Genomic DNA, 14,805 nt, shown 5'->3' with positions numbered 1-14,805 from the left:
AACTCCATTTTAAGGAGTAAAAAAATAAATGATTGTTCAGAAACAAGCAAACAAATCAATGTCAAATTTCTAAACTAATCCAAACAAGTCAAAACTATACTGAGAAAAAGCCATTTTCTCTCATTTAAATATTATTTTGTGCAGCGTGCGTCTTTAAGTTAGGCCCGAAACATTAACACACCTCCTTGTGGAATGCTTAATCCAACTTTTCTTCCATAAAAAAAAAAAAAAAAATCAAAGTGCCTCATGTCATTTAACAACACGTACTAACACTGCCGTACAAAGTGATACACAAACAAATACCTGCTTTACATTTCACAGTATAGAGCCCAGAGCACTATAAACTGTGGCGATTCTGTGCAAGGAAGACACAACACAATCATTTATGGATTTTCATGGTCTCTGAAGAAAAACGCATACATGGGAAAGTAATACTGTCGTGTAGTTAGGGCTGGGCGATGCACCGCAAATTTAGTTGTGGCGACTCGGCTCCTTTTTCCGTCATCGATTTGATCTCATTGATCTCAAAAAGAAAACCGACTTTGTTTTGTTTCAGCTTTGAGCGTAAAATTGTTCACCTTGTGCCGCAGACTAGATTGTCGCAAGGTTTTGTACATTGTGCATTTTGGAGCATTTGATGTTACAAAATAACTCACATTGCCCAGCCCTAACTGTGCTTCTTGTGTTGACATTGACAATTTACACTTGCTGTACACAACTCAGTCTCACAACAAACTTACCGAGAACCGACTCCTTTCAGTTTGGCTTTCGGGCGCTCAGAATTCAACGAACGACATACACGACTTGGCACTGGTGAAATGTCTCTCTGCTTTTTTTTGTTCCTTCTACACAATTGATACAAAAAAAAAAAAAAAAAATGGAACTTCACTCCGGTGATCGCACATCCTTTCTGGTTTCTCTTCTCGTTGTGTGCACAGAGGTAGTGGCTTTTTTAGGTAAAGGGTAAAAGGGACAAGTGAAAATTCAAAATCTCTCTCATAGAAAATGTTATTTGTTTTTCTCTCTTTTTTTTTTTTTTTTGACCGAAAGGAAAATCTCAAAAGAACAAAATATAATACTGCAATCACATACAAAAGTAGTCCTTCATTTTGTACATTACTTTACAGTGTTCACACTCGATTTGATCATTGTATTGGTCTAAAAGGCATTGGAAAAGGGTTGAGTTTGGGGTTGTTGTTTTTTTTTTAGGACAGGGGGTCCACCAGGGGCTCCTCGTCTCCGCGGGACAAAAGCTCTTTCTTCTCGTCGGTGCTGGCCAGCGAGTTCCGGCTGTTGTGGGCGCCCATGTACAAGGTGGCGTAGACTGGGTTGGTGAAGTTTGTGGGCTGCAACAGACAGAAAGTGAGTATGAAAGTGTGAGATCAGTTATTTGGAATAGTAGCAAAGATTTCGTAGTTTCAATCTCGAAGATCAAACTGCAAGTCATCATCCAATCCTCTCATCATCCAATACTCACACCAACCTCCATGAAGCCTTGTCCACGTCAAAACATTGAAATGGAGGCATTATGGATGGGACTTATTAGAGCTCTTTAAAGCATATGGCCTCATATCCTAGTTATCCAGAGTCTTGCTGATTTCTGGAGATATTTTTTTTGTAATTCATGCAGTTCTTATGTTTGAAGAGTTTCGTGGTGCTAGGCTAATGCAAGGCTAGCGCATTTCTACGATATCAGCTAGCCTGCTTTAAAAACAGTCTGACCCGCTCCACAGAGCACCTGAGGCAAATCAGTTATAACGCCAGACTAACCCTATAAATGTCTGTGTCGATAGAATAATTTTAACCATTTTGCATTTAAAATTCCTTATATTTGAGCAGCATTTGCTTCGTGTTTGTATAAGCTACGCAGCGGCGGAGTGATCTGCTAGAAAATAGTCCCTCAAAATGCGATCATTCATGTGATACAGTTATACAGTTATATTCTAAACATTATTCTATGGACACAGACATTTATATGGTTAGTCTGGCGTTATAAGTGCTAGCCTTGCATTAGCCTAGCGCCACGAAACTCTTCAAACATAAGAACTGCATGAATTACAAAAAAAATATCTCCAGGTATCAGCAACACTCTGGATAACTAGGAAATAAGGCCCTATGTGAAAAATCCTGGAATATTCTATGACTTTAACATGACGCAATGTTGTTCTCTCATCAAAAACATACTTGGAGCTATGTTTTGTGCCGCTAGCACATCTTTGAATCTTCACCAGTGACTTTAGTTAGGCCGGCCATTTTGTTTCTTAAATTCAAATCTGATATGCCCACGATTTTCTGTGTGGGGATATAATGTTGAACAGGGCAAATTAGAAAGAATAAAAGAATCTTGCTTAATATTGAAGATGTTTAATTTTCTATGTCAGACAGTGCGTATTTGAAAAATTGTCCATTTTAGCTAAACATTCTCTTTTTTTTTCATTTCTTACCTTAAAAGAACGGCCATCGTTTTTCCATACTGAGATATGTTCTTAACGTAGCTTAGATGAGAAGATGCGTACCTGTCTGGTCTTTACGCGTGCGCTCAGTCACGCAAAAACACCAAAGATGTTGTTAGCATTAGCCTCTCCTCCTCTCCTCTATGAGGCAAAACGGGCAAGCTCTTCCCTGTTGTACCATGTTTTATCTTACATGGGTAGTTACACGATCACACACATAATTAAACATGTCGATTTTCTAAGCGGATTAAAAGGGTACTATAAGGCGTAATAACACAATAGGAGCACTTCGACGTCCTTTTTATCCGCTAAGAAAATCGACATGTTTCATTTTGTGTAACTATACTTGGATTGTGTAACTACTCACGTTACCGTATATATATATATAGGGGAAACGTGGAAGAGCTTGGTCGCTTCTAACTTCACCCGAGTTTGACCCCATAGAGGAGAGGAGGAGAGGCTAAATGCTAACAACATCTTTGGTCTTTTTGTGTGACTGAGAGCACCCATAAAGACCAGACAGGTACACATCAACTCTTCTAAGCTCAGGTAAGAACATAACTCAGTATGGACAAGCCTGTTCCTCCTTTAAAGTACTGTATGTATAGATATTACACATAATTATGATCTCCTTTCTGCAGGACTTGTAAGTGAAATCCTGCCGTTACCTTGTCTGGGTCTAGCGTAAAGTCCGCATCCAACAGCTCTCCCGCGTCGTCGTCCGGCTCGCCCTCGTAGATCTTGTAGGCGGGGTTTCCGATCTCCACGTTCATGGCTCCGTTGGTCATCCTCTGGTGCTGGAAGCCTTTCGCTCTGGAGGGACATGGGAGCACGGGTTAGCATGAATCCCACAACACGAGTAGCCTTATCACAGTGAAGCGCTACATGACTCTGACGACCACGGCAGCTGAAGGGACAAGAGCACGCAGCACTATAGACAAACAAACCCAGCATTTATCAAGCGGCTCCATCGGGAAGGCATTCAAAGTTAAGGCTCCCATTTCACGCTTCATTTGGATTTTAAAAAGCAGGTTTGGGAGCAGAGGTCATTCACTTTCTATCTTAGAATAATGTGTATTTAAACCAAATTTCGCCTCAATAAATCAGGCAAGAATTATATAGATCCACTAAGTTCGGTTAAGTCCAATCCGTTTGGAGTCTGTAAGTGCCACTAAAGTGGAGATGTTGTTCTTCTGCTGTCTCCATCCAAGGAAATGACCATATTTGGATTACAGTGTAATCTTGGTCACCTTTTGTGCTACATGTGCCAAACAAGTCAATATTTGTGAACGTGTATTCGTGGGAAAGACAACCCGAGTGTCTGCAGTTGTAGTAGGTCGACAAAACTATATATATCAAATAAGCAACACAAAAAGTGAAAACTAAGATGCTATGGGAGAAAACTATCTCAAAATCTCATATCTTGCCTTAACACAATATTTTTGAAGGCCCTGATTCTTTGAAAACAAACAATAAAAGAGGAAGTCACTAAATTAAAATGTTAGTTGTTGTCCAAACTCGGTCCTAACTTTCCAAAACATATATATACACATACAATATTTGTAGCATCCCATTTCAACAAGGCAAGTTTGAAGGTACATTTTACAACTTGCAGTGTCACTTTCACAGAAATATTAGAAAACAAGCCTGCAAGGTCATGAAATTGATCAAATTAAAATTAGATGCAAAGTGTTTTGTCCACAAATGTCAGAGTTTACAAAGCAACTTTTTTATCACGTATAGAGCCTTTAATGCAGGGATGTCCAAACTTTTTTTCATGGGGGGCCGCATACTGAAGCAAACTCGGGGTGAAGGGCCATAGTTCGGTGGTTAGTGCCACGAAATCTTGGACTAGCGGAGGTTTAAATTGTACCCCGCACCTTTATTTATGCTTAAAACCTTCATGCCAGCTCTGTCTCACAATAAAATATTAGTTGTTAGGTTAGAATTGTGTAGAATTATAACTTTTCAAATAAAAAGGACAATCTCTGAAGATATGTACCGATTCAGTGACAAGGCTGAGGGCCACTTAATATTGGTCTGAGGGCCGCATTTGGCTCCTGGGCCGCACTTTGGACACCCCTGCTTTAATGCCACAATTTGCAAAACAAAAAAGATGCATGTAGAATTTCTACAGATTTGTTTCAGCTCCAGTAAACAGGGGAATGATTGAAAATGTGGATTTTGGAAATTGGATGCTATGTGAAACTTTCAGCACATTTTAAGCAATTTTCAATGTGTTTTTGGATGATATTTTTAGTATTTTTAACAAACTGCTGATTTTTGCCTCTGAAATGATCCTAATCTTTCACCGCCAAGTATTTGCTCACAATATATACACAACCTTTTAACATATTCTATCTAATCAAAAGACACAAGTGTATATACTGTATCAGCTAATAAATGCTGGGTTTGAAAAAGCATTCTTAAACGAGGAGAATGCCCACTCTTATCAATCAAAACCTTTACCACAAGACAAATCACAGCACAGTACATCACAATAATGGCACGATACAGAAATAAATATCAAGTTCACAGCAGCTCTGGCTTCTAAAACACCCACAGATCTATTTAACACTGATTTGAATAGATCTGAGCACAGCCACGATCTCGGGACATGAGCTGAAGTTCACCACACTGACACTGCACAGCGAACACCACTGATGGGAAAGAGCAACAGTTTATGCATATCTATGTTTAATGACAGGATGGAGAGACTGTTTGACTCTGGCGGGAGTTACCCCGAGCGCTTTGAGCCGGTTTTCCCGAGCCGGCTAGACCTGAGGAGCAGAGGATATGACGTTACAGAGAGAGAAGAAGAGAGGCGGAGGCTCTGGAACCAGGGACATTTATTTAGAAATTTAAATAGGAGTCTGTGTTTTGATTTCACAAGGGCAACAACAACAAAAATATAATTACTAACCTGACCTTTGACCTGGGCAGCCAATTTATAATTATCAATATCTTTTGTCATTGCAGGCTTATATTGTTAACAGCACACACGCTTTTTGCACATTTTTATCGAGAAACTGGTTGTTGCAGGCAGCCCCTAACAGTTCACATACAGCTAGCTAGACTTTCACAGCTTAAGGCAAGACACTGCAGGGGAATAAGGGGGAGAAATAAAAATACTTTTAGTGACACTTTTGCTGTAGATTACATTAATTAAAAAAGTGTCATATAAAAATACAAGGCATTCTGAGAATTGTTTTTTTCTCAGCGACAAAATCTAAATAATAGATAGTTATGAGGAGAAATTCAAATTTCTGCTTGTTTTTTGTGGTACAAAGCTCAATAAAGCGGCCTAAAGACTAGATATTTAAAAATGCCTCCAAATGAACTGTAAAAATATTGTTGAGGACAAGACTGGAAAGTTTGAAGTCTGTGGGAGCGACTTAAGTGGAGTGAAAAGTGTAACTAATTTTGAGAAACAGGCGCTAGCTAACATTTTGTAATGCCTGCGTACGCACATTGCACATGTATATTACTCTTGTCTCCTCGATGATAAATGACCATATTTGGATTAAAGCCTTTTGTGCTACACTTGGATACCAAACTTGTCTATATTTGTGGTCAGTGTGCCGCAATGCTGTAGCATTTTCCTGGAAATCTCAGGTTTGCTAGAGGATATGGAAATTGTGAGTTTTGTCTCAAACTTATGTTTTCACCTGCCGTGTTTCAAAAATGCCGCTTTAAAACCCTTTTGCTTGTCAAGAACCTTGTGTAGGAGGCAGTTCGTTCAATGTGGGGATCCAAATTGAAAACTATAAAAACCATTGTAGCTGCTGAGTGTTCTTACCCTCTCATTCTCTTGCGATACCAGAGCAGCGCCCCCACAGCCAACAGGATGAGCAGCAGCAGCAACAGCACAGGAATCACGATGGAGGCTGTCCCTAAAACAAATCAGTTCATTAAAACATGAAAAAGCAAAATCATATCCAATATTTAGGGCTCACACTTACTTCCTCCAGTTCCTGGTTCACCGCTCGGCGCCAAGACTGCACATCTGTGACCTGTCCAGCCCGACGAGCATCTGGGAACAGAAGGGGAAAATGACGTTGAAAGCGCTCAAACGAGATTCTATCACGAGCTTCTGGGTCGTCTCACCTGCACTCCGGGAGGTGTGTGAGTGAGTTTATGGAACACTGTCCGTTAGCGCAGTACTCGTTGGTGTCACATGTGTAACAACTGGGCTGAACTCTGCCATTTGAGCAACTGCAAAGGAGTTAAGAGATGATATGCATTTATACGGTAGGGTGGTGAAGGACTTGCTCATTTGAATCCAGGTTTCTTTGGGCTGTTAGGTTAAAAATCTGATTAGACTTACATGCAGGTGAACTCGGGGACAGATCCAAAGCTGTTGTTGGGGATACAGTGGCCGTCTCTGCAGTAGTGGCACTTGTCGACCTCGCACTGGCCGCCGGTGAACTGTGGCAGACAGCGGCACTGCTTGGAGCCATCTGCGCTCTGCAGACAGGTGCCTCTGTTCTCACAGTGGCCCTCACAACTGCCTGTGACGCCAAGACAAACAAACAGAATGGGCTGTTGTTCATGACATTATTTTGGACGTGGGTGTGTGAGCGCACAGACTTACTGTACTGGCACTGGTCTCCGAGGTAGTCCGGCGGGCAGTGGCAGCTCGGCTGGTTGCCCGCACTCACCGAACACGTGCCGCCGTTCTTACAGTAACTGCTGCAGGTCCTGAGGTTACAGTTGGGGCCCGTGAAGCCTGTAAGGCAGCGGCAGGTGGGGGAGCCTGGAGCGGGATAGACAAATACACATGTGAACATTGATCGAGTTATGGTCATGATATCAGCTTAGCCTTCACTCCAAACAAAGCTTTACGATGCACTTTCAAAGTGGACATGAGCTGGTAAACATAGATACTTTACATTCAAATTTGAAATAATGTAAATGTAAGGAAAACACATTAAAGAGTGAGAGAGTCAGGATTTGTCCTTTTGGGGAAATGACACAAAGAATACAAGCTTTCTCTTCTGTCCAACGGCATGCTAGCATATCAATGGCAGCGTGATGAACACACTTTAAGCTCACAATGGCTGCAGAGATGGATTACTATGTTTAACCATGTGCAGGAAGGTTCATCTTCATCTATTGATACAGATGGCATCTTAGGGAATGCCCACAAATGGCTTCATCGAGGGGGAAAAACAAAGAGGGAAAATAACAACTCTTTCACCTCTTACTCCACCACTACTTTAGCAAATACTGAATTACGATTGTATTTTAGACCAAATAAAGATGCAGAGACATGTAGCAAAGTGGTTCAGCAGCCCATAAACACATGAATAACGGAGAATGCTGACCATAATTCTAATGTTAGCGTCATGCGACAAGCTAACAGCTAACTGTGAGTGTTGTTTTTTCATCTGTTCTGTAAAAACATTCATAATGACCCTTAATTTAGACTCTTGTATAGCGCTTTTCACTTATGATATAGAACCATGTGAGCATTAGTGTAGTTCTCGTGTCTGACCTTTAGGGGACGGTGTGCAGGTGCCTCCGTTCCTACAGTAGTCCCGGCACTGGTCGACCTCGCAGCGCTCGCCTCCGTAGTTCGGCTGGCAGCGACACTTGGGCTGTTTGTGAGCGTTCAGGAAGCAGCTGCCTCCGTTCAAACACTGCACCAGGCACGGGCCACTGGGGGGCGCTACAGGAGACAGAAGAGTAAGAAAATCCCAAACATGCATATACCATAGTTCTATAGATGTCTAAATGGAGGTCTGATTTATGTTTGAGGTGTTTTTATATGAGCATCAGCACAGAATAATGCAGCTAAATCATATGGAATAGTCATGGCAAAGACTTGCATTCATGTAGCACCTACACTGGGCACAGACAGCGTTTTACATCAAGGAACCACTCCCAGTGTGCACGTAATGAAGCGGACTTGTGCATGTGTGATTTCTCTGTTGATGTTTTGCTCTTGGCCACTTATTCTGTCGTAAGAAGTTAGCCATTTTGGCAATCTAGGTGTAAAAACTGAGCAGAAGCAGCTTGCACCTCCTACTCTGAAGTCTTACAGCACATTGAACTTTAATAATTATCCCAGAGTGAGTTTTCTAATGACGATAAGACATTGGGACGGGCGATTTTATTTTTTGGCATACTTGGTCCTGCACATCTGGGAAAATGTTCTACAAGAAAAGTCCTCTGACTATGGGACCATCACTTGTGTTCATTCCGATGTATGGGCTGGCTCCACCAACATCACCTGTTTTTTTTAAATGTTTTTTTCAATTAAATATACGAATCAAAAAATGTGCCAAGTGTCCAAAATGCACATTATTCACAAAAATCAGGCATTATGCTTTTAGCATGTACTTGGTAACACGGCGGCGCAGTGATTAGCGCTCGTGCTTCACAGCAAGAAGGTCCCGGGTTCGATTCCCACCTGAACAGGACTTTTTTGAGAGGAGTTTGTATGTTCTCTGTGTGTCTGCCTCTGTTTACTCAGGTTACTCCCGTTTCCCCTACCACAGGGTCATACTCACAGATGGGGGGAGGGTGGGTCATACTCAGATGGGGGAGAGGGTGGGTCATACTCACAGATGGGGGAGAGAGTGGGTCATACTCAGATGGGGGAGAGGGTGGGTCATACTCAGATGGGGGAGAGGGTGGGTCATACTCACAGATGGGGGAGAGGGTGGGTCATACTCAGATGGGGAGAGAGTGGGTCATACTCACAGATGGGGGGAGGGTGGGTCATACTCAGATGGGGGAGAGGGTGGGTCATACTCACAGATGGGGGAGAGGGTGGGTCATACTCAGATGGGGAGAGAGTGGGTCATACTCACAGATGGGGAAGAGAGTGGGTCATACTCACAGATGGGGGAGAGGGTGGGTCATACTCACAGATGGGGGAGAGGGTGGGTCATACTCAGAGATGGGGGATAGAGTGGGTCACACTCAGATGGGGGAGAGGGTGGGTCATACTCACAGATGGGGGGAGGGAGGGTCATACTCACAGATGGGGGAGAGAGTGGGTCATACTCACAGATGGGGGAGAGAGTGGGTCACACTCAGATGGGGGAGAGGGTGGGTCATACTCACAGATGGGGGAGAGGGTGGGTCATACTCACAGATGGGGGAGGGTGGGCCATACTCAGATGGGGGAGAGAGTGGGTCATACTCAGATGGGGGAGAGGGTGGGTCACACTCAGATGGGGGAGAGAGTGGGTCATACTCACAGATGGGGGAGAGAGTGGGTCATACTCACAGATGGGGGAGAGGGTGGGTCATACTCAGATGGGGGAGAGGGTGGGTCATACTCACAGATGGGGGAGAGAGTGGGTCATACTCAGATGGGGGAGAGAGTGGGTCATACTCACAGATGGGGGAGAGAGTGGGTCATACTCACAGATGGGGGAGAGAGTGGGTCATACTCACAGATGGGGGAGAGGGTGGGTCATACTCACAGATGGGGGAGAGCGTGGGTCATACTCACAGATGGGGGAGAGGGTGGGTCATACTCACAGATGGGGGAGAGGGTGGGTCATACTCACAGATGGGGGAGAGAGTGGGTCATACTCAGATGGGGGAGAGAGTGGGTCATACTCACAGATGGGGGAGAGAGTGGGTCATACTCAGATGGGTGAAAGAGTGGGTCATACTCAGATGGGTGAAAGAGTGGGTCATACTCACAGGTGGGGGAGAGAGTGGGTCATACTCACAGATGGGGGAGAGAGTGGGTCATACTCAGATGGGGGAGAGAGTGGGTCATACTCACAGGTGGGGGAGAGAGTGGGTCATACTCACAGATGGGGGAGAGGGTGGGTCATACTCAGATGGGGGAGAGAGTGGGTCATACTCAGATGGGGGAGAGGGTGGGTCATACTCACAGATGGGGAGAGGGTGGGTCATACTCAGATGGGGGAGAGAGTGGGTCATACTCACAGATGGGGGAGAGCGTGGGTCATACTCACAGATGGGGGAGAGAGTGGGTCATACTCAGATGGGGGAGAGGGTGGGTCATACTCAGATGGGGGAGAGGGTGGGTCATACTCACAGATGGGGGAGAGGGTGGGTCATACTCACAGATGGGGGAGAGGGTGGGTCATACTCACAGATGGGGGAGAGAGTGGGTCATACTCACAGATGGGGGAGAGGGTGGGTCATACTCACAGATGGGGGAAAGAGTGGGTCATACTCACAGATGGGGGAGAGAGTGGGTCATACTCACAGATGGGTGAAAGAGTGGGTCATACTCAGATGGGGGGAGGGTGGGTCATACTCAGATGGGGGAGAGAGTGGGTCATACTCACAGATGGGGGAGAGGGTGGGTCATACTCACAGATGGGGGAGAGGGTGGGTCATACTCAGATGGGGGAGAGAGTGGGTCATACTCACAGATGGGTGAAAGAGTGGGTCATACTCAGATGGGGGGAGGGTGGGTCATACTCAGATGGGGGAGAGAGTGGGTCATACTCACAGATGGGGGAGAGAGTGGGTCATACTCACAGATGGGGGAGAGGGTGGGTCATACTCAGATGGGGGAGAGGGTGGGTCATACTCAGATGGGGGAGAGGGTGGGTCATACTCACAGATGGGGGAGAGGGTGGGTCATACTCACAGATGGGGGAGAGAGTGGGTCATACTCACAGATGGGTGAAAGAGTGGGTCATACTCAGATGGGGGGAGGGTGGGTCATACTCAGATGGGGGAGAGAGTGGGTCATACTCACAGATGGGGGAGAGAGTGGGTCATACTCAGATGGGGGAGAGGGTGGGTCATACTCACAGATGGGGGAGAGGGTGGGTCATACTCACAGATGGGGGAGAGGGTGGGTCATACTCACAGATGGGGGAGAGAGTGGGTCATACTCACAGATGGGGGAGAGAGTGGGTCATACTCACAGATGGGGGAGAGAGTGGGTCATACTCACAGATGGGGGAGAGAGTGGGTCATACTCACAGATGGGGGAGAGGGTGGGTCATACTCACAGATGGGGGAGAGGGTGGGTCATACTCACAGATGGGGGAGAGGGTGGGTCATACTCACAGATGGGGGAGAGGGTGGGTCATACTCACAGATGGGGGAGAGAGTGGGTCATACTCACAGATGGGGGAGAGGGTGGGTCATACTCACAGATGGGGGAGAGAGTGGGTCATACTCACAGATGGGGGAGAGGGTGGGTCATACTCACAGATGGGGGAGGGTGGGTCATACTCACAGATGGGGGAGAGAGTGGGTCATACTCACAGATGGGGGAGAGAGTGGGTCATACTCACAGATGGGGGAGAGGGTGGGTCATACTCACAGATGGGGGAGAGAGTGGGTCATACTCAGATGGGGGAGAGGGTGGGTCATACTCACAGATGGGGGAGAGGGTGGGTCATACTCAGATGGGGGAGAGAGTGGGTCATACTCACAGATGGGGGAGAGCGTGGGTCATACTCACAGATGGGGGATAGAGTGGGTCATACTCACAGATGGGGGAGAGAGTGGGTCATACTCACAGATGGGGGATAGAGTGGGTCATACTCACAGATGGGGGAGAGAGTGGGTCATACTCACAGATGGGGGAGAGCGTGGGTCATACTCACAGATGGGGGAGAGAGTGGGTCATACTCACAGATGGGGGAGAGAGTGGGTGCAGGCAGCTCCACACACGTGCCGTTGTCCAGAGTTCGGCCGTTGGGACATGTGCACACGGGGCCGCTGGGGCTCAGCAGACACAGCCACTCGCACTTCTTCCTGTCGCACGGATTGGTCACTGAAATCAAAAACAAAAGGTCAAATGTGTCCCATCGTAAAATAACCAAGTATCATACCAATATTTCCACTTACTCTCTGGCTGTTTGTAGCGATGATACAAGACCAAATCCGAGGCGTGGTTCATCCCGGTGGTCAAATTCTCTACGGGACCTTTGCCAAACTTATTGACCCTGAACACGTAGTTGTTGATGTAGGTGACGCCATAGATGTAGTCCTCAAACACGTCTATGCTGAAAGGCTGGTGGATTTCTGAGGCACAGAGAGGGAGATTCATATTTGTGTGCCTTTGTAGATTATTTAAAGATATAGAATGAATTATGTTCAAACTAAACTGTTCTTGATGCTGCTGACGGCCACCACCGCGTCGCTGCCGTTGAGCCGGATGCTGCCGATCTGAGACAGTTTGGCGTCTGCCCAGTACAGGCGCTGGTTAAAGTAATCCACAGCCAGACCTGGGAACACATGGGAAACAAATTAGCCAGAAATCAGAAACAGCAATGTGTTTTTTTTTTTTGTGTTTGACTCAGCTCAGTTTGAAATATCATGGCAGGAAAAAAAGAGCAAGTGGTCTGTGACTAACTGTATTACTCAGTCCATTAATCCAAGTCCCTTCATTAGCTCCCTGTCGCTTTCAGAGTAAAATCTGGTCCTGACTTTCCCAGACCTTCACGGACAGGCTCCTGAGTTAATGCTGGCCTGATCCAGCTCTGTACTTTTTTTTCCTATAGTCAGATAAGGTCAGAACCTTTCTCTCTGGAGTGATCTCTCTATCCTCACGTACCCTGGAGACTTTTAGAAAGCACCTACAGTAGCGCAGCACGATTTTGTTTTTCGGACAAATGTTGAGATTTTTATATTTCGATCTGTAAAATGATGAGTGAAGGAAGTCATGTTACTTTTAGTCTGTCAAACAACATATTCTTGTTCAAATTTCCCCTCCTTTGAACAATACACAACAATCGACTTTCAAAAGAGAAACAAAACAAAGGCATCATTTCATACAACTTACCTGTTGGCCACTGGATATTTTTCTCCACCAGAGTCTCTCTCATGGTGCCGTCCATTGCAGCTGTTTCAATCTTAGGATGGTTTCCCCAGTCGGCCCAATACATTTTCCTGTTCATCAAAATGCATCAACATTGTATTAAGTCGTTTTAGTCTGAGTTGCTTTACAGTTTGCATTAAGCTATTTTTTTTTTAAATAATTCATTCAGTGCCCCCAACTAATGCAAACAAAAAAAATAATATTCTGTGAACTTCCTGTCACCTACTGTACTTGGCGCACACTGAGTTACTGTCTTTCCCTTTTCCAATATAGATATTTTCTTAAGATACGCTCCAGCCCGTCCTCTCGCCGTACCCTCTTTGTGGATCGACCACGATGGCGTAGGGCTCGTCGATCATGCCGGAGATGAGCGTCTTCCGGTGCCTGCCTCCAGTCAGCTGGGCCACTTCTATCACATCCCGCCCTGAATCCGTCCAGTACAGGTTACTCGCCACCCAGTCCACGGCGATACCACGGGGCATCTTCAGGTCAGGAATCTAAGACAACAACAAAAAATGACCCTAATAAAAATGTACCCAAAAACTAAAGTTCAACAGCAATCAAAAGCAGCGTACCTCCAGGTGTTGGACCCTGGGCTCGGCTTGGCGCCTGTTGCGGTTGCTGTTCGGCGACGAGGGGTTGGCGGGCAGGTCGTAGGAGGAGATGCGCCCCGTGTGCCAGTTGGTCCAGTAGACTTTGTTGGTTTTGATGTGGACGTCCATGGCGTCGATGCGAACGTTGGCGTCTCCCTGGAAGATCTGCTCGTACCTCCAGCTCGGCATCCCCGGGTCCAGGCTGCGGATCTCGTTATCGTCAGCGATGTACAGGACCTGCCGCTGAGCTGAGAGAACGCAACGCACCATACCTATGCTTCAAACTTTCCGTACATTTGTTTTGTATCTGTAGGAGAAGAATAGCCTGTGTTTGCACTCACAGTCGGCCTTGCACGTGTCGTTGATGCGGCTGAAGTATTTGTGGCAGCTGCACTTGTGCGAGCCCTTGGTGTTGTTACAGATGTGGGAGCAGGCTCCGAACTCGCTGCACTCGTTCTTATCTGTCATGAAAAAGATGCACTTATCAACTGTGCCTTTGTAGACATGGCATGACTTCCTTGTAAACACTGCTGTGACGTTAGACTGGGGCTACTTGTCACATGGGGTTGAATATCAAATAGCTTTTATAGCAGCCACACTAGAGGGCGCTGTAGGCTAGCACTGGTAAGTATGTGTATTGGTGTTCTTCTTCTCTTCCGATAATCATTTTCTCATTTTGACTGAAGGCATGAGGAGATTGTTTTTATGCCTTTTCTCAAACTTTAATGTGTGGATTACTTTTGTAGTGAGAGCCTTTGTTGTGCCATAAACAAAACACACCAAGATGCTAGCTTTCGTTTGAGTCGTTTTAGAGCTAACAAGCTAGAGCCGTTTGTTAGCTAGCTTACATTGTTGGTAAAGTGGACACTTGGGGTTAGTTGTCACACGAACTGAGAGATTGGTTGTCACAAGGGGTATAAATGGTGGAAAATGTTTTCTTTTGTGTCTAATATGTGTTTATGATCATTTTAGTCTA

At 45.5% G+C, this 14,805-nt stretch overlaps 1 protein-coding gene across 2 annotated transcripts in view; it reads right to left on the bottom strand.

Annotated features, from left to right (window-relative positions):
* Nucleotides 1-527: 527 nt before the first annotated feature.
* LOC306979667 (low-density lipoprotein receptor-related protein 1-like) overlaps nucleotides 528-14,805 on the bottom strand; it is a 166,915-nt gene continuing 152,637 nt past the window's right edge. The window contains exons 75-90 of one of the 2 annotated variants that reach the window (XM_079578739.1): nucleotides 14,171-14,290; nucleotides 13,812-14,077; nucleotides 13,552-13,733; nucleotides 13,201-13,307; nucleotides 12,524-12,643; nucleotides 12,264-12,440; nucleotides 12,049-12,189; nucleotides 7,951-8,124; nucleotides 7,048-7,209; nucleotides 6,781-6,964; nucleotides 6,561-6,668; nucleotides 6,416-6,486; nucleotides 6,253-6,346; nucleotides 5,195-5,233; nucleotides 3,122-3,266; nucleotides 528-1,346 (exon numbers count right to left, since the gene is read on the bottom strand). In XM_079578739.1, the coding sequence (XP_079434865.1) occupies nucleotides 1,206-1,346; nucleotides 3,122-3,266; nucleotides 5,195-5,233; nucleotides 6,253-6,346; nucleotides 6,416-6,486; nucleotides 6,561-6,668; nucleotides 6,781-6,964; nucleotides 7,048-7,209; nucleotides 7,951-8,124; nucleotides 12,049-12,189; nucleotides 12,264-12,440; nucleotides 12,524-12,643; nucleotides 13,201-13,307; nucleotides 13,552-13,733; nucleotides 13,812-14,077; nucleotides 14,171-14,290 (2,231 nt within the window). In that variant the 3' untranslated portion in view covers nucleotides 528-1,205. The remainder of the gene's footprint in view (nucleotides 1,347-3,121; nucleotides 3,267-5,194; nucleotides 5,234-6,252; nucleotides 6,347-6,415; nucleotides 6,487-6,560; nucleotides 6,669-6,780; nucleotides 6,965-7,047; nucleotides 7,210-7,950; nucleotides 8,125-12,048; nucleotides 12,190-12,263; nucleotides 12,441-12,523; nucleotides 12,644-13,200; nucleotides 13,308-13,551; nucleotides 13,734-13,811; nucleotides 14,078-14,170; nucleotides 14,291-14,805) is intronic. The other variant, XM_079578740.1, reaches the window with a different exon arrangement.

Source organism: Gobius niger, assembly GCF_951799975.1.
Source record: "Gobius niger genome assembly, chromosome: 20".
Lineage (NCBI taxonomy): Eukaryota > Metazoa > Chordata > Actinopteri > Gobiiformes > Gobiidae > Gobius > Gobius niger.
This window is presented reverse-complemented; position numbering and strand designations above follow the sequence as displayed.